The sequence below is a fragment of the Plectropomus leopardus genome, chromosome 4 (assembly GCF_026936395.1).
Source record: "Plectropomus leopardus strain MGB_pleo_1.0 chromosome 4, ASM2693639v1, whole genome shotgun sequence".
Taxonomy (NCBI): domain Eukaryota; kingdom Metazoa; phylum Chordata; class Actinopteri; order Perciformes; family Serranidae; genus Plectropomus; species Plectropomus leopardus.
In genome coordinates this window covers 14,187,831-14,212,459 of record NC_142179.1, presented here as the reverse complement: position 1 = coordinate 14,212,459, position 24,629 = coordinate 14,187,831, and the positions used below count along the sequence as shown (strand labels likewise).

The following is a 24,629-nucleotide window of genomic DNA, read 5'->3' as shown; positions in this document are numbered from 1 at the left end:
GTCCCTCTGTGGATTTTCAATTTTAGTTCAGTCGGCTTTAGTGTCATGACATTTGACATGTGTTAAGCACAATTACAACTAGAGACAGTGAATGAAATTACCATCACATAAACACAATACTAGTCACAAAGGTAGTAACAAAGGTACTTATATCACTAAAAAAACAGAATATAATGTATATAAAGTGCTTACTATACAAACATATTTCATATTTGTGTGTGCATGTATGCATGTGTAATATCTGTCTCTGTTTCTGTCTCTTTGTGTCTGTCGGTCTCTGTCTGTGTCTCTCTCTTTCTCTGTCTCTTTCACTGTTTCTCTCTTTTTATCTGTCGCTGTCTCTCTGTATGTCTCTTTCACTGTCTCTGTCAATCTCTGTCTCTGTGCCTCTGTCTGTCTCCCTGTCTCTGTCTTTGTCTTTCTCTCTCTCTCTGTCTCTCTCTCTCTCTCTCTCTCTCTCTCACACACACACACACACACACACACACACACACACACACACACACACACACACACACACACACACACACACACACACACACACACACACACACACACACACACACACACAGACAGACAGACAGACAGACAGACAATTATTTGCATTCACTATTTATGGTTATTCAGCCTGGAGTAAATTTTAAAAGCCCCGACATCAAAAGTAGTATTTGTTCCCCAAATCTTCAAAACTGCTTATGTCTGCTATAGTAGAATTCCTACTACAGCCAATAGCAAATGTTTCATTGATGTGGATAACCAATGAGAAACCAGGCCAACCAGTGTGAGTTTTCATTGGCTGAGAGTGTAGCTAGGTTGAAGAAAATCTGAAAATTTAGCAGATGTCTGCATGAAAGGGAAGAGGCAGAGTCACGGCTGCGACTGTAACTTTGCTAATCCATCTGTAGAGAAAGCACCGCAGAGAAAATAAATTCCACAGTTTAGCAGACATCTGCCAAGAGCAAAAAATATCCTGAAAATCCCTGAAATGAAAAGTCACACACACAAAAAAAAACAGCCTTGCAGTAATTAGTCACACCTTCAGAATGTGACAGGCCACAGTGCCAGTGTTTGTTTTCTCAACGTTGACAGATTATCATAATTTGACTCATAGGTGAAAGGTTTTAATGCTTCCAATCTCATTTAATCATTTCCACTCATAATACAGCTTATTTTCTGCTCATGTATTTCTGCGATCCAAGAATTAACAGGCACGAAAAGAAAAATAAATGGAGAGAAATGAGGAGGTGGGAACGCGACGGCTTCAGACAGAAAGAAAGACAAAGAGTGATTCACGCAGCACAGTAAGAGAAAGAGAGACACAGAAACAGAAGGGAAAAAAAGGGAAACCGAGTGAGGAGACTGAGTGAGAGAGGGAAAAAGAAAAAGAATGGTGAGCAGGGGATTTGGTGAGGGTTTCGGCAGGTTTTTATCCTCGTTGGCTAAAGTCTGTAACCAGGCAGAGTTTGTCTCGTCTGCCATGAGTTGGCAGCTTCACCTGGATAATAATTCATGCTGTTCATAAAAACACTGAAACCTGCAGAATCCAGCTGCTCGGAGGCCAGCGTGTCATCCCCGCCCCGTCAACACACATACATGGCACAGATATTAAGGCTGAATACATGAATATTCCAATAACTATGCACACATGTTCACAGTGGTGAAAAGTATAACTCAAGTACTGCAGTTGTATTTGTATTTCAGTATTTGAATTTTATGCTTATTTAACCCTTTGAAATTTGGATAGACCTAACTTTTTTGTGCTGCGTTCAGATACCTTTTAAAGGTATTTAACCCTTTGAACCCTCAGCAAATGTTCTACAAGTTGCAAGAAATTAGTAGATTTAGAAAAATATCTATACTAAAAAAGCTAGAAAAGGAAAGGAAAAAAGAAAAATTAGAGGAAATTATTTTAAACAGAACTATATTTAAAATAACTATAATTACATATTTTCAATTATCTTACAAAAAATATTAGAATTTTAAGCATTTTAATTTAATAATGGTAATAATTTAGTAACTTTACTTTCTTTTTCTTCACTAATTTCTTGCTAATTTTTGGGTCATATCTTCTTCAGTTGTTCTTTTCCCTCCTCACATGTTTTTCAAAGAAATCAAGCTAATTTACTTAAGAGTTAAGCCCCTACTGTCCTGTACAAAAATTTTTAACTTTTTTTCTTCACTACATTGACTTCACAGTTATAACTACTTGTCAAATTGAGATTTCACGTGCAAAACATACGATCAGAGATATCAGAGTTTTTCCTGGTTCAGAATGGGCCTTTGGGTGGTGACCAAATACACCAGCATGGTCGGTCCGTGTACAGTAGAGGCAATAAATCTGTGTTGGCGTATCTGACAGAAATCCATGCATTTCCTTGTTATTTTTGACCATATGATGAACAAAAATGCCTTCAATACTTGAGTAGCCTATATTCATAAAGTAAATTTGTACAGTACTTTTTCAGAGCTGCTTTTTCAAACATGTAGCACACAACAAGATATTATTTTATTTTTTATATTTCTAAATAAAATGGTTTAGGCGCTAGCTTCACAGTTTAGCTTAGTCAAAACAGCACTGCTAAGCCACATGTGTGAAATATAGCAGCTGAGGATGAGAGGGAAGTTGACCGCTGGAGTCAAAGACGTCATAGCTCATATTCTGCTTTTTTCGACGAATGTTTGAAAACAATTTTATTGAACGAATTTGGAGAGAATTTGCCATTTTTATTCTTAATATTTATCATTTTGTGATGGTAATTTTCCCTTTACGCTGCATAAAACCTTTTTGGCCGGCGCCAAACATTCATCTATGCAGGAAAAATCTGGTTAATAAAAATAATAATAATAATAATATTTTAATACTATCACTTGCTCTCTACTTTTATTTTAAACACATTTTGTTGCAAATACTCCTGTACTTCTACTAAAGCAAAATTTTTGTTACCACTTTTTGATTAATAATGAAGTATTACCATTGTGTTTTATTGCTACCTTTACTAAATAATCTAAAGACTTCGTCCATCAAGCACTAAAACATGCACAACAAGCTTAACAAAATATCATTATTAATTCTAGTAATATAAGTATTGTGCTATTTTAGGTAGTGAAATAAATAATGAAAAAAAAGAAAAATCATTAGAAAGTTATTAATTTTTAAGCTTCTTAACCATTGGTAATTCAATTAACCTATCCTAAAATGTATTTTGATGAGGTCTAAAAATTAACCTTTTATTTCTTAATTCAATTATTAATTTCTACCTGAAAAACCTAAACACCAAGCAGAAAATGACAGACTCACAGAATAGGACGCAGATAGACCAACTCCAAAATCAAATCAAATAGAACACATCACACCTTATGCAAAGATAAGAGAAAAGCAATCACTTCAGATATGACAAGAGGTGGATGAGCAAACATCACTCGACGTCTCAGAAGTGGGTGTAGCACCGCATTTTGGTATTAAACAGGTTGTTTAATTCAGTCCACATGACCAGAGGAGATCGGCAAGCTCTAAGCAGCGCGGCTCGCACCTGCTTCAATTACAAGCCTCTTTCAAACAGGGAAAATGAGAGTCCGAGTCAGAGGTCAAACACAAAACGCCACTTTAAACGAAAGAAAAATAACTGGCTGTTTCAAAGGTATGTTATCCTTCAGCCAAGCATAGGCTGGAGTTCAATATTTGTGAAGGCTGATTTGACGCTTTATTACATTAGTGTATGTCACAGTCTGGCACACAGTGGGTGAGTGTGTGTACCTGTGTATGCTCTGCCAGACTACAGAGCTATAACTACCTGTGCTATTACTTAATTTATTTGCACAACGTCAAGCATCATGATGCCAGCAGGAAGTTGAGGCCTGGTGGACCCCATGCAGAGGATATGATGTCATGGTTTGAACACTGGTACAAAGCAGCGTGAGTTCATGGCTGTTGCTGTCCATCAACCTCAGCGTCCCGGCTGACAAGCAGCTAGATGACATTTAAAAAGCACGGACAGAGCGGGCATTGTTTTAGTCATAAATAGCGAACATGTTGGATTTGGAAAATATGAACTGCTATTTCATTGCCGTAGTTAATTTATAACCACTTGGAGATTTAGTATGTGAGTTTGCTCACTGAAAAGTGCGTCCTACTGTGGGAAATCCATACAAAAAACACATGCATGCAAATCACTGTCTATGAAACTGCAACCAAAAAAAAAAGAAAGTTACTTTTCAGTAAAACTAACAGCTATAATGGTGGAAACTCTCCATTCTCAGATCAGCCAAAATGAGTAGAAACTAGGGATGCAATCATAAAGATTTATGAAACAACCTTTAAAATACACAAAGTAAAACCTGCCTCAACAGCCTTTTTACTACAAAAATGCACCATAATTCCCTCTCTAAAATGTATTTTATATGGATGTGAACACATCAGAAAATCTGTCCTTCAAACAACTGTATTTATTGAAGTTTCTCACCAAAAACCACATTTTACAAGATTATGGCGAACACATCATGAGAATACTCAATTTACATTTGCCTATTACTTTTTTTCACTGAACAGAGCTCAAACTCATCACAATGTAACTCAACGCAACCTCCATCAGCAGTTAGGTCCAGCCACTGGCAGCCTAGATCTAACTTTAACTGTTCAATTCAAACCTTTATTCAAGACTCTGGAGGGAGATCCTAATTTTCAATGATGCTGAACATGAACAAAGACATAATACCTAAAAAAAAAAAAAAAACCTAAAATAAGTTAATTTAAAAACAAAGTAGATAACCAATGTGTAAATCAGTAAAAACAGAAATAGAGTCTCACAACAAAGAATAATAACAATATATAACAGCTAAAAGTAAATAAACACGATAATAAATATGGTGTAGATGTATGGTAAAAAGCATCTACACTCAGTGAAATAAGCATTTAAACTGGTGTACAGGTGGAATATTGTTCTAGGGAGTTTTAGGTCTCGTTCATGCATTGGGTGCACTTTAACCCTTTGAAACCTGAGCAACTTGGCTTATTTCCTTGTGTAATGCTCTCCATCTAATTTGGTTTCCATGTCCCCTTTTACTCATTTCTTCAGGACATTTCTTAGGTTTTGGGGTTTAAATACTTGTACAACGCACCTGAATGCAGCACAAGAAAACTGATGTTGATACAGATGTTAAAAGGTTTAGAGAGTGACACTTTTCCTAGTTTAGATCTGATTAATGGGCTATTTATGAAAAACCTATTTTGTGAGCAAGTACTATGATTATGTGAGTTCAGAGTTAAAACTAGCTCGACTTCTGCTGATGTCAACGCAGATTTGTTGTTTACAATGTAGCATTGTCAGGGAAACAATAGGGTGTGTCCCCTGTAGCGTCAATGGTGAGTTTACTGCATCCTTTCAGCCCAAAGGCGTTCAAGGGAAGCGCTCTATATGTCCCAATCATGTGTTTTATTGTCCCCGAGACAGTTTGCCATTAGTTTCAAGCCCTCCACTCTGTGGCATACGCAAAACTGATGTGACACAATGGGGAAAAAATGGCCTCTGCCATGTGAATATATTCTTATATAAAAATAGGCCGACGGCGAACAAAACAAACCTCGTCAACAGGACGAATAATGGCCGACCCCAATGTGCGGCTGATAAATCGCTGCATTCCTTTTAGAAACAAGTTTAAATCCTCTAAACAATGCAGGTGGAAGTTTGGACAGTCACTTTGAAGTAATATTCAAAGTCCTGAGCAAGAAGTCAAAGTCACACGGTGTTGTCGAGGTGGCATTGTGGCCCTGACACATTTTGCTCGGCTGTCCGCATGTGTTGGAGACTGTGTGAGACGGGATGAGGCGGGGGGGGCGAAAGGTGAGACGAATGGCAGCAGTGTCACTAGGTGAATACAAGAGCGCACTCATGCATACACGCTTTTTTCCCCCGTATCGGAGCGTCCCAGACAGTTCAGTCAGACAGGAGTAAGCTGTGTCGAGACAATCCCTCTGCGGCAAGCCTAAATCACACACTACCCCCCGCCTCCAGACGCACACTCAAAAAACATACACACGTATAAATACATAGAGGCCTGGGCAGACAGAGTGACATGAATATTTGAAAAAGGACTGAGGCAAAAGCTGGAAAGGCCATGGGTCTGGTATCACAAATACATTGTCTGCATCAGTCATGGACCAGTGAGCTGATCCTTGTGTGTGTAGGTGTGTGCGTGCATGCGTGGTTAACTTCTCTCTTTATCTGTCTTGTGCCCATCTACTGTCTATCACTTATTTTCCCTCTCCTACCCGCTTTTTCCTCTCTCTCTTTCTCCCTTACAGTCGCTAATCCTGCATGTGTTGGTGTTGATAACAAACTCAGTGGCGAGGAAAGGCTCGAGGAGATAGAGAGCGTTGGTTTCTCTTCGGCGCTCTAAGCCAAATGACCACATAGGCACGCACATACACACTCGCATACTGTGCACGAGCCAATGTGACAGCGCTGGATGACAGTCACAGTACAGTGACACTAGTTGGACCAATAATGAGACATGATATCCCCCCCTCCAGAGGTCAAAAACCTCTCTATCTCTGTCTGTCTCTGGGTTAAAAGTCTTTGAGCCAAATGAATTATTCTTCAATTACTCTTGCAAGAGACACACATCATCCTTAGGCTTTTCTCTGCTCATTATATTCATAAATCCCCCAATCTCCTCCATACAGCAGCGAAGGAAATTATTATTACAATTTCGACTCATTCTGCGACCCCCACAACCCCATTACCTTTCTTTCTCCAAATCCCCTCTGCTCCTCCGTTTTGCCCTTTATCCTCTCCACCACCCCTGAGACACAATACACATGTACGAGTACACAGTCACGCACACACATTTGTACATAGGAAAGGGTACACACATGAACACACACACACACTTACTTCCCTGGTTTGTGTTGGGGGTTATCAGTTTGACACAGGGCACTGTGATTATGTATTTTCTGTGCTCCAGTCAGAGGGAGGAGATAAGGGGCCAGCAGACTACAGCAAAGCCAGACACCACTCATCCTACATGGGGAGGGAGCGGTGGAGTGGAGGGTGTGAAGGTGACAGCGGGTGAAGTCCTGTGTCTTAACCTTTTGTGTTTCACCAACCTCTTTCTGAACCTGTTGTCATGACAATTTGGAAAATATAAAAAATATCATTTTTCTGTCTTTTTTCCCCACTTTTTATTTCAAAGGGGCTCTGTCAAAATTCAGAGCATGTGAGCTGTCTGGGCATGGCTCTCGACTGTATAAACAGTATTATATAGAGGCAACACTGCTGACAGAGCTAACTGTATTAACCCTTTAAAGCCTCGGCAAATTGGCTTGATTTCTTTCAAAAACATGGACGAGAGTGCGATGAGCAACTAACTACCTAACCTGGCCAAAAATTAACAAGAAATTAGTAAAAAGTTACTGTAACACAATTTTGAATATATAATAAGATAATTCTGAATATAATTTTCCATATTTTTCTTAGCCTAATAGCCTAATGTGAGCTTTTTACTTCTGGCGATTGCATTTAGGCTTCAAAAATTGTAAACGTGGTGTTCATTTGTGAAGATTATGTTGCTGATTAAAATGTGTATATATCACCAACATTCCTTTGCCACAGAGCTTATTTTTTAAAGTAATCCAAAATCCAATCGAAAAAATCTCATAGGCTTTTTGATGAAGGAACCAGGGCAAAGTTAGCTTTCGCGTTGGCCTACAGGAAAACATCCTCCCTGGGGCACTCTATACGGTTTATACGATATCTTAGGATACACACATACAACGGTCCATATGATATCTAACAAGTTAAAGCCACACAAATGGCGTTGTCACATTATGCACTTAATGTAAAGTTATGTAAGTTAAATTTAGGAAAAGAAACATGGTGCCTTAAAATAACACTATTTTCCGGGGGGGAAAGTTGTGGGTTTGTTTGAACTTTTTGGCACCTCAATTTGCCTCCTTAAGCAGACTTCTGCTCTTTAATCCTGTGTATATATACTTATTACTGGCTCATTATTTTGTGGGTTATATATGAATTCTCGTGTATTACTTTTTATGCCTATGCGTACAAATCCTGTATAAAAGTGCATGAGAACAGCCTGTCTAAGTACACGTTGCTCCACTAAGCCACCAGGAAGGATAGAACACATGATTCTGGTTATGAAATTAAACAGCTTCCCTGTCAGAAACCAGACTGTTTTATTTGCTCATAAACACACAGAAAGAATGAGGTATCGCCCACGGTCCAATTCTGTCAAATTTAGAGAGCATTTATCAAAGGTCCTAAATTTTTTTCGCAAAAGAACAACAAAAGCACTGGAGCAGCACGGCTGAATTAATCTACAAGACCCAAAATTAAGACCAGAAATATCCAAGTTCTTCACATCAGAGAGACAACACACAGCTATTATAGTCTCCAAATGTACCTCTTTTCATCTCTGACACATTCTTCAACAGTCTCTCCATTTGTTATGTCTTTGGCCTCGTCTCGCTCTCTCTCCCGAGGGTGGGAACTTTCACACACACTAAAAAGGCATTTTGAGGCCCACAGTGTCTTCAGGGTAGTGATAGGCTGATGTATGAGGAGGGGCATTGTGGGTAGGCATGACAAGGAAAGGGGAAGCCATCAGTGGGACATCTAAGACTCAGGGTATGAAGGCTCTCTGGCACTCAGAGCCGCTCTCAAACACTGGCTCTCTGATAGAGCCGACCTTGGACTTAATCACTACCAGAAGAGAAAGAGCACCGCTTGACAGGAAGATGGAGAGACGGTGGGAGAGTGTGTGTAAAAGAAGGAGAAGAAAAGAAAGACAGACAAAAACACACAAGCCACAAGATTGAAGGACAGAAAAAAAAAGATAAATATTGAGCGACAATGACCAAAAGCAGAACGAGACTGGACAGAGAAAGAGACGTAAACAGGTAACAACACAGTTCAAAGAGATGGTGGTGTTTTGTGCACTTTTTATTTTTTTTGTGTTGACCAAGCCTGCCCGAGAAGCAAAGGTAGAGCACAGAAAATACAGTGTTATCTACATTTGAAATACACACAGATCTATTTCCTCAAAGACACAAACATACACACAGATCTGAAAAGCTGGGGTTACACTCAAGCTGGCAGCGTGAAGCCTTCCACCCTTCTAATAACAGCCAATGCTTCCACACATCTATCGCGCTTTCACCTCTGTGCCTTGTCACAGGCTTGAACCCTCTGAAAGTGAATTAGGAGAGTGATTGATCTCACACAGGTCCACAAGAAAACACCAAAAGTTCTCAAATTAGCTGCTGAGGGAGAACGCCAAATCACTGAATGCTCTGGGACACCCACAAAGCCTCCACCCCGACATGTTGTGTATCCATTACACAGCCGTGGGATGTGACAAGCCTCATCAATAACACTATTATTAATGTCAGGGGCTTAGAGCTAGCTTTGAGCTGCAATCTCAACACCACGCATAAATGAAAATTTACAGTGTATCTCTGGCACAGCATCACAAAAGACCACATCAGACACGTGTTTGCTCTTAAAATCATCTCAGTTTTTGTTTTGACATTTGAAGCCGTGTGTAATGTTTGATTTCCAACCACTAAGGAAAGTGTTAGAGAGCTTGCTTTCGATTAACTGGCTCTATTCTCTCAGCCTGGCAGCAGAAATCTTGATTTAGCCTTTTGGTCTCTAATAAGATGATGATTTATCAAACGATGCCTGGCTACAAATATTGAGTTGTGTTGCATATCACAGAGAAACCGCAGAGCTCCCGTAGGACTGAAGCACCAAAGAGCGAGCATAAAGGAGCCACAGCTTTACAGTTACTCTACAGACCATCTGCATCGAACTCGGCGCCATGGGTGGCCTATTTCAACCATCAGCTCACTTGATTAAGAAAATACGATTTGAATTGATTTCCTCACACCCTAATTTGTGAGAAGTCGGCATAAAAAAAATATCAATCTGAAATGAGAGTGTCATATGAGAGAAGTTAATAAAAGTAATGGATTTTCTTCCCTTTTTTCGTGGTGATGGCTGAATAGCAAGTGAGGAGGTTGGGAAGATTATCAGAGAGAGAGGGAGAGAGAAAGAGCAATCAAGGAAGAAAAGAAGTGGGAGGGAGTGTGTGATAATCGAACAAGAGAGGAGCGCCGCAGTCCTGGAATCGCATGCAGGTCCACGGAGTCATCAGAAATGCAACGATTCTAAACGCGAGAATATGATTTTCAATCGACACTGGATGGGACCAAGTGGGAATGAAAGAGAGGAGGAATCAACTGCTAAACGAGATAATTACTGTCAGAGATTATAGAGGGACGGAGAGGGGAAGTAGAGAGGCAGAGAGTGACTCACAGAGATGACGGTGGAAATGACAGAAACAAAGAGACATGATATGACTCTAAATCTACAGACAGGATAATTATCCTTGAAATATTACTGCTTCATCATAAGTCATAAATTATGATCAACACCTTTGCTAGAAACTTCAACTATCTTCAAAGAGCACTTCTTAAGCGGCCGATTGGATCTGATTTTTCAGTTATCACCCCTTCTGTGAACTTTTGTTACTGATGTGAGCATCAAAACATAATCTTCATGCATATCTATTTGTACAGCAGCGTTAAATTTTGAATTTCTAAAAACGCTGTTTCAGTGAAAGATCAGTATAATGAGGTTTAACTTGACTGATACAGGATTTTGGAAGCCAATGTTAATGTCGATATTTGACAAGCTAGAAAAGTAGACTCTATGGCAGACTAGTAGTATTGGATTGCATTAGTTTGACCAGGAAAACCTATTAAAATGGACACTGAGAGGCGAATTCACAAAGAATGGACCAGGCTGCTGACAGGGCCATGAATTGTGCATCACTTGCAACAGCTATCTGCCCCATCTGAAGGTGATTCACAAAAGATATTGCACTGATGATATTACAGCACAGACACTCACATTAAGTTTTGCAGCTGAGTGCTATTTGCCCTTTTGTGTGTCTGACTACAGTTGTCTACGTGGCAAAGTAGAAATGTTGTCTTTGTCCCAAGAAGACAGTAGTCTGAACAACAGCAGAGAGAAAAAGAAAACAGAAAATTTAAGGCAGTGAGCTGCAGGTCCTCTCCAACAAGGTGCAGAGACATTCCTGAAAACTTCATGCAAGGAATTTAAATGTGACAGAGAGAAACTGTATTTGGGATTTAATTTCCCAGTCTGTCAGTGCACCTCTGTTACCACTAACTCTCTGGAGATGCTAATACTGTAACTGTGTGTGGCTATTAGTGCTGATCTTTGTAAATTGGATTGTGATTGCAAAGGGGCCAATTTTGTACTTAATGTATGCATATTACCTAATTTAAAACGTGCAAATTGCACAGGGGCACCAAGGCGCTATTTGCTTTGACAGCGCAGTTTAGGGTGCATTTCACCTTCTACGAGTGCTTTTGGAAATACGCATTTCTTTTTGTCTTATTTGTGCAAGTTTAGCGACTTCAAAAGCTGAACAATCCTTTAGTGTATTAGCTTTGGAGAAACTGACCCAAACTTTACACAACAATATCAGTGAATTGCTGGTTATGACAATCAGTCAGAGACACAATAGACAACTACTGACTAGACGCCCCTCTGGTGTAAAAGAAAATCATTATTGGTATGTAAATGTATGTAGCAATGTCATTTCAGCTGTGTTGCGTGGGTGGTTTTTTTGTTCTTGTTGTTGTGGCAAGTTGGCCAAGATGGAAAATGTGGCTCCATGTGCATCTGGTATCTGCATATAATTGATAAAAACGTGAATAAAAAAATACATAAAAATACATACAATAAAGTTTTTTTCTCTTTCAAGACAAAACTGCAGCTTTTAAAAAAATATAAATATTATCAGGATTATAAACTTTCTCATTCGAACTCCTAAAACTTCACCTTGGTTAATACTGTAATAAATAATAATGAGGTGTGCTAGACTGTGCGTGTGGGCGGATGTGTATGCGTCCACCTCCAGGTATGCTAATGCTGTTATGACTGGCTGGCTTCATTACTGTCTGTCTACAACACACTGGCCAAGGTCAGTGGAGGCTGCAGAGATGATAGGGGGCCAAAACCATGAGCGCAAATTAATCTGCTGTTTAATCTAATAATGCAGCACGGCATCGAGTGTCTCAGTCCTATTAACACAACTGTAATTGCATTTGAGTAGGAATGGACGCACGCAGCCCACAAGGGTACGTTCACACTTGCGTGTACACCCAAGTACATCAAACACAAATCGAATTGTATTACACAGGCACACGTGGGAACATACCACACACGCTCACACATAGGTGCTCTCTAGATGGATGTTATTGGAAAGAGGAAATAAATGAGAAGAAAAGCAAGTTGCAGTATTTCCTGGTGGATTCAATTCAAGCAATCACTGTGTGAGTGCATGTGTGTCCATGTTTATATGGCATGGAACATCTTAAAACCACAGCGCCCTGCTCATTAGCATGGTAATATCCAAACAGCGGGGTGTAGTCAGAACAGCAGCGTATTATTAGGATTCATCTCATTAGGCTTTCATGAGATTTAAAAGTTAACATGAAATAACTTCAAAACTAAGTCTGAGATAAAACACACCGCCAGGCCCTGAGTGTACTCTCCAAAAGTTAATTTTCCCCCCTGGAGACAGCGCATGGCCTGGAGCAACATGGAGAGCTGGCCCACGGTAACAGGATTAGACAAAAAAAACTTAGTCACGCTAAAACTGTTTCTGTGTTGACGTTTACTGATACAAGTAATTACCTCAAAACAGTGAAACTGTTGACTGATTAAAGAAGTATTTCACTGCTGGAAAGATGGTCTTTTCATAGAATTGGGCTGTCTCTGCAGCAGAAAGATGCAAATACTTCTGAAATTGGTGCTACATGACAAGAGAAAATACAGGAAAAGTGCAGTGGCATTAACTTTTGCTGAAGAGGTAGAAAACCCTTAAGACCAGAATTCTGCCAGGCACTGGACCAATAAACGCTCCTGCTGTTGACTGACATAATACGCACTTGTCTGTTTTAAAAACAGGAAACAGTACAGCAGCCGGCTGGTAACAAACAATCTCAAATTATAGTTTAAAAGTAAGTAAAAATATGTTTCTGAAAACATTTAAGGCAAGAAATGAGCAACGCTCCCTTGGTCATACCAATGGACAAAACTTATATGACAGGATGTTTTTATGCATATTATGGAGTTCCACATCATCTAATATGGAGTCACGTCCCCGTTTTTAACAAGCATGATCGATGTTTTGGATGAGAAATAGGCAATACAGCACTAGTATTATCATTTGATTAGAAGTTTGTTCTGACTTTGAGAAAGAGAGAGGGAGAGGCAGGTCTTTCTCTCGATCCGCTGCTATACACTTTGTGTCAGTGGTGGCAAGTATACAGAAATTGGAAAGTACAATCTGTAGTTTGAGAAACAGCCCTAGAGCGAGATGAGCATGGAGATCTTGGCAGTGGTAAGACAGAGGGAAGTTTACCACAGTTCATTTACACATACTACCCACATTGTTATGACACAAAGCTGGTTGAAAATCAGCAAATTATCCCTTTAACCACATAACGCTGTTGGATAAACTACAGTACTTTAACTTTTGCCGTAAGTAAAACATATGGTTTGAGTCCTGAAAATTGGTCACAATTATGGTGATGCTAGTAAAAAATGTGTGTGACACTTACCGCAGTAAGATGAATGACTCCCTGAGAGGTCACTGGGCATCCCATGAAGCCAACAAACTGCAGCTCAGGACAATGCTCTGCAACGGCTCGCACAGACCGATCAGTGACCTGCAGAGCACAGGAGAGACAGTCTGATTTAGCATCACAGGACAGAAACCTCTCTATCTTCAAGTTTGAAATACTTGCAATTATTGTTTTTTGAGAGGTTCATGGTTAAAAGACTATTTGTTTACCTCTTATTAGACAGTTTGCAGTGAGGAAAGCTTAACTTGCCAGTAATTGCCGTGTTTTGTGGTTGAGAAAAGGAGTGAGAAAAAGAAGGATCCCAGAAGGAGAGGAGCAGGCGGAGGATAACGGACAAAACAGCTACAAGAGCATGTCTGCCAGGCAGCGTGGGCATCAACCTATGATGGATGGACCGTTCCCCATCCTTCACCCAGCCGTCTACTAACAGCTCATAATGGATCAGAGATCAATAGGGAAGCAGAACATTTCCACCCGCTTCCACTGTAGTCATCAATACGGGTATTGATAGCTACTTCGCCTCCCTCGTCACACTCAACACCGCAACAATACTATATGTGGGAGATTGTTCTGTCCTCTCTGTAGGCCTCCTCAGTGCTTCCTCAAACTCTTCATCAATCACAAAGACGAAATAAGTTGCGAAGAGAGACAGAACAGAGAGAATTGACTCTGTGATTTACTGGGAAAACAAAGAAAAACAAACATCAAAGAATATTAGAAAACAAAAGTCGCTTTTCCCAGGCATCCCTGTCTAAATCTGTAACATTTCTTTAAGGAAATTGCCAAAGACCAAGCCAAGCAACAGCATACGGCAAATGTGTAAAAAAAAATAAATAAATAAATCTAAAAAAGCACATTAACTAATGATGGATGCTTACAAACACAGCTTTTCTTCATCAATATATTTGAAAAATAGTCTGCGCTTCAAGTGATATCTACTGTAGGTCTGACAAGTTTTGAAAAGTAAATTAATAGTATGCCTAAACTTTAATGTTTAATACAAACTACTGAGAGAAAGTTTTGGAGAATTACCTAAATACTCTAGAGCACTAGAGCCTGGTGAGGTAAAATTTAATTAATTTGAAACTATTTTGGCATAATTAGTTGTTTTCAAAGACAAACTTGCAGCACATATTTAAAATATCAGTTTTTTAAAGCTTAAGAAACTCAGTATCTGGAATATGCAGTTACATATGTGTTAGTTAGGTTGGAAGCCTTGACATCAACTTCTAGAAATGCCATCAACAACTTCTCCTATTAATAAAAATCGATTCAAAGGAGCAGCAGGGGCAAGCTTTGCCATTTCCTTATTTATTCTTCTGTGTCCGACACAAAACAATTATTTTGAACAGTGGGAAAATTATTAGTGATAATGCAGGAGGGTTTTTAAACTGTATCGACCGCTGCTCCTCCTAAGTAACTGCCTTTACTGTGTCGACAAGATAATGAATTAGCCAGTTCGACTGGAGTTGTAGTGTTTTGCTGTACAACAACAGAAATGTTGTACAGTTACAGATAGGAGGCGATCACAGTAAGACAGATCTGTAAATTGTAATGACTGCTCAACCAGTCAGTACTCATTTTCTGCTGTATCGATACAACGGTACCAGCTGTTCTTTTTGGTTCTCTGTTATTGTTACTGTTTGCTACATTCACTCTGCAGTTCTCTATCAATAACCAAGATAAGAAAAGTCACCATTGTCATGTTAAAGCATTGTTATATTTATCTTTTGATAAAAAATAAATACATTTTCATGTTCTGAATGTCAATTATTTTCTGTGGTATCAAAAATGGAATCAAATATCAACATTTTTTTAGTTACAAAAATTCCATTTTCGTGCCAACATTATTATATTTTTTTTCAAATGGTTTGCCTACAGTTTTTATCTCATGATCTTAACTTTTAGGTTTGTACCTGTAAATCATGCGTTACAAACTGGCAGGATTTTGAACACAGGATTTTGAGTTTTGTTATAAGTATTGCTATAAATAAATAGATTAAAGCAGGACTCATGGGGCTTTTACTTTGAAGAACCCAGCTGAATCCCAACATTCTGTATCGCACTCCAGCTCCTCCATGTTTGTTTGTTTTGGTGCTGTGCACTGTGCAGACACATCCCTGGGCCACACGGACGGACGCTAAACGCTATCAGATTATGTACGTAAAATAAACATTTTAGCGTAAAATGAAGATATATTTATTTATATTGCACAGCCCTACAACTGATATGAGATTCTATGTAGTTTTCAATTACAGGTAATGATGTTACATTATGGTTTGGCCTAGTCTTTTTTGAGCTACATATTTGGGTTGAAATATTTGTGTGGTTTTGATGCAAGGACCAGAGACGCACTGCTGCTGAATGTCACACTGTGACCAGACAGCCAAGGACACAGAGCCATTCTCCCTGCTCACGTCTGTTCAGCCAAAGCCTGGTGTGCTCATAGATCCATTTGACATCCTTCCTAGTAACACTGATTACACTACTTGTAAGCCTTGCTCTTTACTGATCACTATACTTATCCATAAACCTCACTCTAATCTAGCCGCTCTCTCTCTCTCTCTCTTTCTGTCTCTTTCTGTCTCTTTGCCCTCCTTCCAGTCTACCTTAAAGGTTACTGAGTCGAGGCAGGGAAAGATGGAAAACCCAAAAAGACAGCGAGGGGAGAGAAAAGTCACAAAAAGAAAGAACAAGGTGTCCATTTATCTTTCACTGAGTCACATATAGTATGGCTTATCGGAGTACAACACCACCTATGACTGGTAAAGCTCAAAGATATGTTTCTCATCTTATCCGAAAGGAGCCTGTTAAGTGCAAAATGATTCATGAAGAAATGTGACGGCATTTCTAGTCAAAGGTGAGGCAGATGAAATACGTTTTGAGCAGCAGTGAACGAGGTGTTCGACCATCTACTGTGTGAAATTTGTCTTAAATATTTAAGATTAGTGCTATTATTCTGCCTCTGGATGAAAAGGAAACTTGAATTGAAAGAAAAAAAGAGGAGCCTTGATGCTTTGTATCATTTTTTAGCCATGTCCAGCTTTATGTTGGTCAGTCTTTCTTTTTGGTCAAGCCTGAAATATCTTAAAAACCATTGGAAAATGACCTTCCCATCAGCCTCAGCTAAACGAAAATGGTGAACGGTACATCGGCTTAACAATAGCATGCTAGCATTGCCTCTGTGATTTTTTTTAGCATGCTCACATTAGTTATTTAGCTCAAACCATGAAGTACATAAGTATACACTCAAAGAGCTGCTAGTGTGGGTGTGGACTCATAATCTTGTTAATATATTCACTTCTGGATCATATTTTAACACCAATGATCCCAACTGTTAGAGGAAAAAGCAAGTTAGTGAGTAGTATATGTGAACAATATCCTTCATCCTCCTTTAAACCTTTTACAAAAAGTAATAAAACTTATCACCCAAAAGAGAACTGTTCATCCTGGACACGGCTGCATGTACAAGTTGTAGCAGCTCACTGTACTTGCTAGCTTTCAACAGAACACTTTTCCAGAGCAATCAATAACTGGATGCACCTTAACATTCTACGCCTCAGGTTTGGACCCACCGCGCAACTCCCTGCAGTCAGAAAAGATTAACTGAAGGTGAGTCAGCGCTCGCACTCTGAGACACTGATGCATATGGAAGCTGATCTGCTGGGCCAGGTGGAGATAGGGAGGAGAGTGCAGTGGAGTTGTCTTTTTGAATATGAAACTTGGAGAAAAAAAAAAGTCCTCCAGAAGGACCAGTCTGAGCTGAGCAGCTGGCAGGTGAAGTGTGCTGGCCGTAACTCCCTCCCCTTCAACGTGGCTTCTGCCAAAAAACCATCAATGAAAACATTTTCAGGTTGACTACCGGCAGAATCAAAAAGCTGCACACCCCCGTCCTTAAATCAGAACCGTCTGCGAGAGAAGCAAACGAATCACAGCAGAGGCCACCTCAAGACCATCTTTCATACTGGTGTTTTTGTTGCAAGAGTGTGTGGGTGCAGTTGTGTGTGTACATACACCTGTGTGCTTGTGTGTGTGTGTGTGTGTGTGTGTGTGTGTGTGTGTGTGTGTGTGTGTGTGTGTGTGTGTGTGTGTAAGCAGAAAGGCCATAAAGAAAGAGAGCAGGTTACACATCTACACTAACTCTCAGCAGGTGAGAGGGGAGGCAGAGGAGAAAAAAATAAAATTCCACCAGAGCAGAACAGGCCAGAAGGGCATGTACCGTATCAGATTAAGTTTGTGTGTTAGAGTGTGTGTGTCCCTGTGAGTGTGTGTGAGTGACTAAGACCATATGGGTTTGTAACTAAGATTTGTCTCCAACCCACAAACACAAAAACCCGTCCCAAATTTCTCTCTGCTCCCCTCCTCCTATCCCTCAACCTTTCATGGACTTTGATTTAAAAACATGAAAAGAGCCATGGCAGGGCTTTGGAGAAGAAGTGGCTAGCCAAGAGAGGCCTTAAAGCCTTTTAGAAGGGATCTGGTTTAATGGTCTCTGGGTGAAGGAGGTAAGGAAGGCAGGAAAAAAAAGTGGGCTGAAATGGTGGAAATGCTGCAGTCATAAAGATAGCCTTTGTGTGTGTGTGTGTGTGTGTGAGTCTTAAAAAGCTGGAAGGTAATTGTTGAGAGTGCTGTGGTAGCAAAAATGGGTAATGCTGTATGTGAGTGTGTGGTTTTTGTCTGGCGGTCTGTGTGTACAAAACGCTGGGGCAGCACCCAGGGGCCACTTCTCATCCAATAAGGGCATTTAAGCTTGTCAATATCGTCTATCATACGACTCGTTTGACTCCATCAAACACACGGGCAGAAGACATGTAGACAGAGAACAGATTGCCGTTCATCCCTTTCATCCTTTGCTCCAAGTTTTCTCCCTCCCACCTACTAAAGTTTGACATCCCTCCCTCGTTTAAAACTGGCCGATTCTCAACAACAAAAACAACCCAGCAAGAATTCCCCCTCCCTCACATCATTAACTGTGTTCTTTCTTTAATTCCTTCCTTTGTGCGTATTTTACATTCTCACACACACATTTAGGTGAAGCCAGTTTCATCACTGAGAGAGATGGCAAGGAGTGTGTGGAGGGCAGGCACACTGTCATTTGTCTATGTTTGAAACTCTAATACACAATCACATACATACACACCCCCACAAAAAATCATTCATCCCACACACACACACACACACACACACACACACACACACACAAGTCCCAATGACATAAATACACTTTCTGGCTCCAAAAAAGTAAAAACACAGCAGAACTTTTAAACTTTTTTTCTTTCATTGCCAACTGGAGCTAGTCGATCCTTGTTAGACCTCCCATCCAGCTGTGGCTGATGGGAGACTGACCGGCCAAGAACCTGAGAGGGAGTTGAGAAAAGTACTCCATTCAGAATCCACTCAGCCTAAGTTACGTTTAACTGGTTGCCAGCAGCCGTTTGTCACTCAAATAAGAGCAGGCAGCATCATTTAGCTGCTAAGCTTCAAGGGTTTACCAAATGTTCGACAACATGGAGAATACTGTCCTCTGGACCAAGGAAAAGATGCAGCCATGAGAAACCCAAGTGCAGACTACAAAGCACATCTAAAATAAGTTTTGTAGATTTTAAACGTTTTTCTTACTTTTGCAATGTGCCATTCAGCACATTCAACACACTGTAGAGCCTTCTCAGTGCTGCATCAAAAGGCAAAAACACAGCACAGGGATTTACAAATCTGGAAAGTTAACAGCAAGTATTCACAATACAAAGTAACATTCCAGGTGGTGTGTGCTTTCATGCATTTGATTGGCCACCATAGCGTCTTGCAAGATGATGCTGATGATGCGTTGCGGTAGAAGTTGAGCCAGGTTTAACTGCTTTGGAGGAGAACCCCGTTTTTTGGTTTTTTTTGTCCGGGGTCCTCTCACAACCCCATCGAGGCAACACAGTTGTCCCATTCAAGGCTGTGTTTCATAAGTGTGTAGTGTGGTGTAAATAGGTCACGCTAGCGATGTCAGTGCACTACGTTCACACATAAAATGCCTAACATTACATAAAGACAACATTGAACTTTGGTCTCACCTGATGCAAACTGTGGCTGAGGCTGAAAGTCTGGTTTTGTTTGCACCATCTACCTCCCATTCTTTTTGCCCTTTATACTACATCAGTTGCTCGCAGTGTCAAGTATTGCGGGGTTGGGTTCACATTAGAGTGAGACGAAAGCCTGGTGCCTCTCATAAAGATGCTAAAGACCAATAACACACACTTAAGGAGCATGACAAAGCGGTAGTATTTAACTCACTGGGAATGTGAACGGGCTGTGAACGCTGTACAACTGGATGTGCCACGGCATATTTAAGAAACTGCCTATTAAGCCACCCAAACAATGTAGTTTAGACTGGGCAGATACCACATAGATATATATTCTGATTAACAACTCATATATTATGCCCACATAATCTTCAGAAACTTTTTGCAAATGAAATAAAGAACTTTCAGTTCCTCTGCAATAAGGACACCTAAGAAACAAAGAAGAAGAAAAAAACTTCATCGCAACAAAACCCTCCTTGGAGTCCGTGGACCACTTTAAAACAAAGAACACATTCTTATTTCACAGTGACAAAGATGCTTAAACTCAGCCAACTGAATATCATGATGTCTTTATGAAAGCACTCGGTTACCGAATTACTTGGTGCAATTTTACAGATTTCCAATATTACCCATAAACAAGGACGCCAACTGCAGGCCTGCGAGGTGCAAATTGAAGTGGGACGATTTTCATCAAAGTTTTGTTCTTTCCAAGGTAATCAGTTTCTCCATAAATACTCTCTTAGGGGTGATACTGCAGTGTTTTCATCACAGCCTTGGAGTACACACACACACACACACACACACACACACACACACACAAACTTAGGTGCACACTCATAAACTCACGCACACACAAATACACACCCCAAACTTTGTCTCTTTTTAAAGAGCTCAGATGGGCTGTATTGACGCTGAGGACTGGTGATCTGGCAAAAATCTAAATGAATACTTATCATCCTCTGTAATATCCGATGCCTGGAGACAAAAGCAACACGGAAAGTCATAAAGTTTTACTACAGCGAGGGAGAGTCTCTTTACTGTGCTGTCTCTGTGCTGATGAGCAGGCACTGTGCACTAAGTGCAGGGTGGTGCGCTCGGAGCTGCGCATGTGTGCTGATCACAAAACCATCACAGAGACGAGCAACAAAAGCTTGAGCAAAGCTGATTCTCATTTAAATCTGCAGGAAAACAAAGATGTTTTTCACATACAGACATAAAAACATTCACACAGGCGTACTTAGAGACACATGTAGCACACACGCAGGCCAAGTACAAAGTTGAGTCTGGACAGATGTGAGGTTTCCGTTCTCCAGCTAGATGTTTTCCTTGGCTAAACACGGGGACTAGTTGTATTTATGGGACGTGATGAGACAGGAACACAGGATGGATCGCAGTGAGAGACAAAGAAGAAGATGAAGGGGGGCGGGGGAGGGGGGGTTAGAGATTTGCAATCTTTTCATGTTAACATAATGTAACTTCTAGTCTTCAGTGTATTGCTTTGGCAAGCTTGGCTGCTTCTTTCATGCCTGTAAATCCTGTCTGAATATGGATGTGACAGACAGGCGGTGAGAAAGATAGAGAGGTGCTATGACGGGCCAAACAAGCCGTGTGTGTGTGTGTCTGTGTCTGTGTATGTGTGCATGCAGGGGAGTATGTGAATATGAGAGCAATCTGATCTTATTAGAGGCCTGACGGGATGAGGAGCTGTGATGAGAGCTCTGAATCACCACCATCTAATCAATCAGTCTAATTAACCGAGCTTTATGAACACTGGGCCGAGCTGAGAAAGAATCCGCCGACACACAGATTAATAATGATTACTGAATACACTGCAACACATTCTATTAACAATCCATCTTCATGCCTATCCAGCAGCTTTGCATAAGAAGCTGCTTCATTGCCAGTTGCAGGAAATCCTCTGAAACATATTAGTGGTTCTTCTGTCTCCATCAAGTCTTTCGAAGTAAATTAAATACTATTCCCGAGAATTCATTTTGATTTAATGAAGCGCAAAGTTCTCAAAGAGCGTTGCTATAATATAATTGTGCTACATTCATGGCTTAAAGTTTTTTTTTAGCAATATAATTTAATGTGCAAACATGGCGGACAAGATAAAACCCCTCAGGAGGACAGTTTAAATGTTGAACTTTAGGAAACTTGGTTTGCGCTCACACTTAAGACACGCTCTTTGACGCCCACCCACGCCCTCACAGAAGAGTCCTTGTGTGGAAGCCAAAACAGGTCACAATAGAAGGATAGCACATCTTTGTTTGTTTGTGTGTGTGTGTCTGTGCATGTGTGCAGTCAACTCCTCACACCAAGCAGACCTTTAACCACCAGCAGGGGTCTGCATGAGTGTGTGATGTTGCCGTGACCTGCTGCTGGGCAACACCAGGCAACAACTGTCGGCAATGACATAAACACTACCTTACCATTTGACTACCGGTGATGCCACGCTGTGGGCAGTCTGCATTTTGTTTTGTGAACAAAAACAGTCTCTTTGTCTCTCTGGGGCTTAAGTGTAAGCAACCAACACATCTGTCACTCTCTCTGTTTCTCGCTCACCATCTTTTTGCCTCTCTTAACCTTTGTCCAGCTCGTTATTTTCAGCTGGAAATTGTGGGAGAAAGCGGTGCACGGTCAGAAGGCCAATGTGTAAAACAAAGCAAGCAAAAGGCCACGCTCTCACAATATTTACACAGAGAAACGGCAAACAGAGGGCAAGCCAGAGGCGATCCAAATAAGTGGTACTTACTGATGATGATTCAAGTGGGAGCTTTTTAAAAACAGCTATTTTCTCAAGTAAGTTTTACAAGAATGTGTAGAATTTTAAATAATGAATCTACTGATTAATTTTGTAACTGAAAAATTGTTCTATAGTGCTGCCTCCTGAAAGTCAAAGGTTTTAATCATATGTCAGAGACCCCTTATCCCACTGAGATTTTTCAAGTTGAGCTGTTTTTGGTGTTTTGTTTTGTTTTTTTGTCAGTCAGCATTCAGTGTATTTCTGGGGCGCACCACACACAGGGTGAGTCTAAAGGCCCTGACACACCAAGCTGACATCAGTTAATGCTGGGTCTTCTGTGAGCGTTTGTCGCCCTTGTCACTATTGTTTGTCCCGCACCATTAGCCGTCATCAGGTCTTTTCAGCCGATTCAGCATGCTGAATAAGCGTTGGAGACAGCGGAGCCTGTCTGTGAATGATATCACTGTGCCAGTACAGTTTAGCAGTTGTAGCCTTTTCTTTTTTTTGTTCATGTGCAACTTTTTGGCCAAGACACAGGCCGCTATTTCCTTGATGTTGTTTTGGTGTGTCTGGGCCTTTAGTGAGATGGAGAAGGCAACCCAGAGCGGGAGATGCTTTGCCCCATGAGGCTGGAAGATAACATTATCTTCTGCCTTCTGCTAAGGAGTGCTGTATTTGCAGCGCACACCAACTTAAAACAATAGTCTCTTGGCTTTTGTTTGATGTAAAAAAATGCTGCACAGTTGTAATCCTTCATTAATGTAGTTAGCACACATAAGCTTGGAGGGCTTACTGCGCTTGTTGACTACATTACATGGAAATCGCCATCGCTGTTCAAACTCTCTAACTCTGTATGGAAAAAAGAACAAATAGTTCTGATTTGCTTAATTCTGAACCATATTGTTTTGTCTATTAAATTCCAGAAATACTACTAAAAAACTCCCACAGTGGTGCATTCAAATTGCTTGTTTCACTTGACCAATGATGCACAAACCAGAAATTGACTTAATTATCATGTATATTTGCAAAAGCATTTAAATCATTATATTTGAGAAGCTAGAGCAAAAAAATGGCATTTTTGCTTTAAAAAGATTTAAACTAAAGCAAAGTAAACAGCTAGAGCTGGACTGAGGAGGAGTATGGTCATCTACTTTCACCATCTACCACCCACCCAGGAATTCTTCACATCTCTCCACTGTTCACTGTGACGAAAATGCCATAAAATCATCTGAAAAGCACACTGTATATTTTTCAAAAATCGAAGCTGGCTCTGAAAGATGACTATGTTTGAAAAATGAAACTCCCAGGATCAATAGATCCACTTTTCTCCAGCTGTGGCCATCTCAGAAACACTTGGAAAAATAAAAATCCATGAAAAACTTGCCCTATCCTTTTCACATATCTCAAAAAAGGTAACTGCTACCTACTTAGCACAAATGACTCCATAGTCTGAACAAAGGCAGCGTTTTATGCCGTTTGAGCGGAAATCAATTAATGTGCTATCTCCACATATGCACAGTGCACACTTCTCTCTCATACACACACTTGTCAAGCGATCTTGTCTCGTTGTCATCAGACTTGATGATGCCAGGGAGGACTGAAGTCTGCATGGGTGATCGCCAAAGTGATTGATCGCCTCGCTTGTCTGTACGCTCCACTCTCAACTGGAAATTACCTGTCATTTATTCAGTGGCTTAAAGCCCTCAGCTCCCTCAAGAGTTTCACACGCTGTCTTATCGTGATGTGGCTGCGTGCATGTGTAATTGTACATACAAGTGTGTGTGGGCAGGGGTTGAGTTTTGGCTTCTGGAGACCCCTACATAGCAGCTTCCCCGAGACGGAGAGGAGGTTTTGTTCTCGGCCCGTTTCCCTAAGGATCAATAATGCTTTGTTGCGTGTCAGACAGAAATCAGAAGCTGCTGCGGAGGAAGCCAAAAGACTTACTTTACTCCTTTAAATGCAAAGTCATTATGCCACATTCTAGAAACCCTCCGACAGTTCTCTTGAGGCTTCAAATCCCAGCGTGTTCTGTTCCCAAGCAACATATCAATAGTCCTTTGTTGCATGTCAGAAGGAAATCAGAAGCTACTGCGGAGGAAGCCGAAAAGTCACATTT

General features: G+C 40.5%; 1 protein-coding gene across 1 annotated transcript in view; it reads right to left on the bottom strand.

Annotated features, from left to right (window-relative positions):
• Nucleotides 1-24,629, bottom strand: part of fbxl17 (F-box and leucine-rich repeat protein 17) — a 282,885-nt gene that overhangs the window by 181,099 nt on the left and 77,157 nt on the right. The window contains exon 7 of the mRNA XM_042487705.2: nucleotides 13,676-13,783. Within this exon, the coding sequence (XP_042343639.1) occupies nucleotides 13,676-13,783 (108 nt within the window). The remainder of the gene's footprint in view (nucleotides 1-13,675; nucleotides 13,784-24,629) is intronic.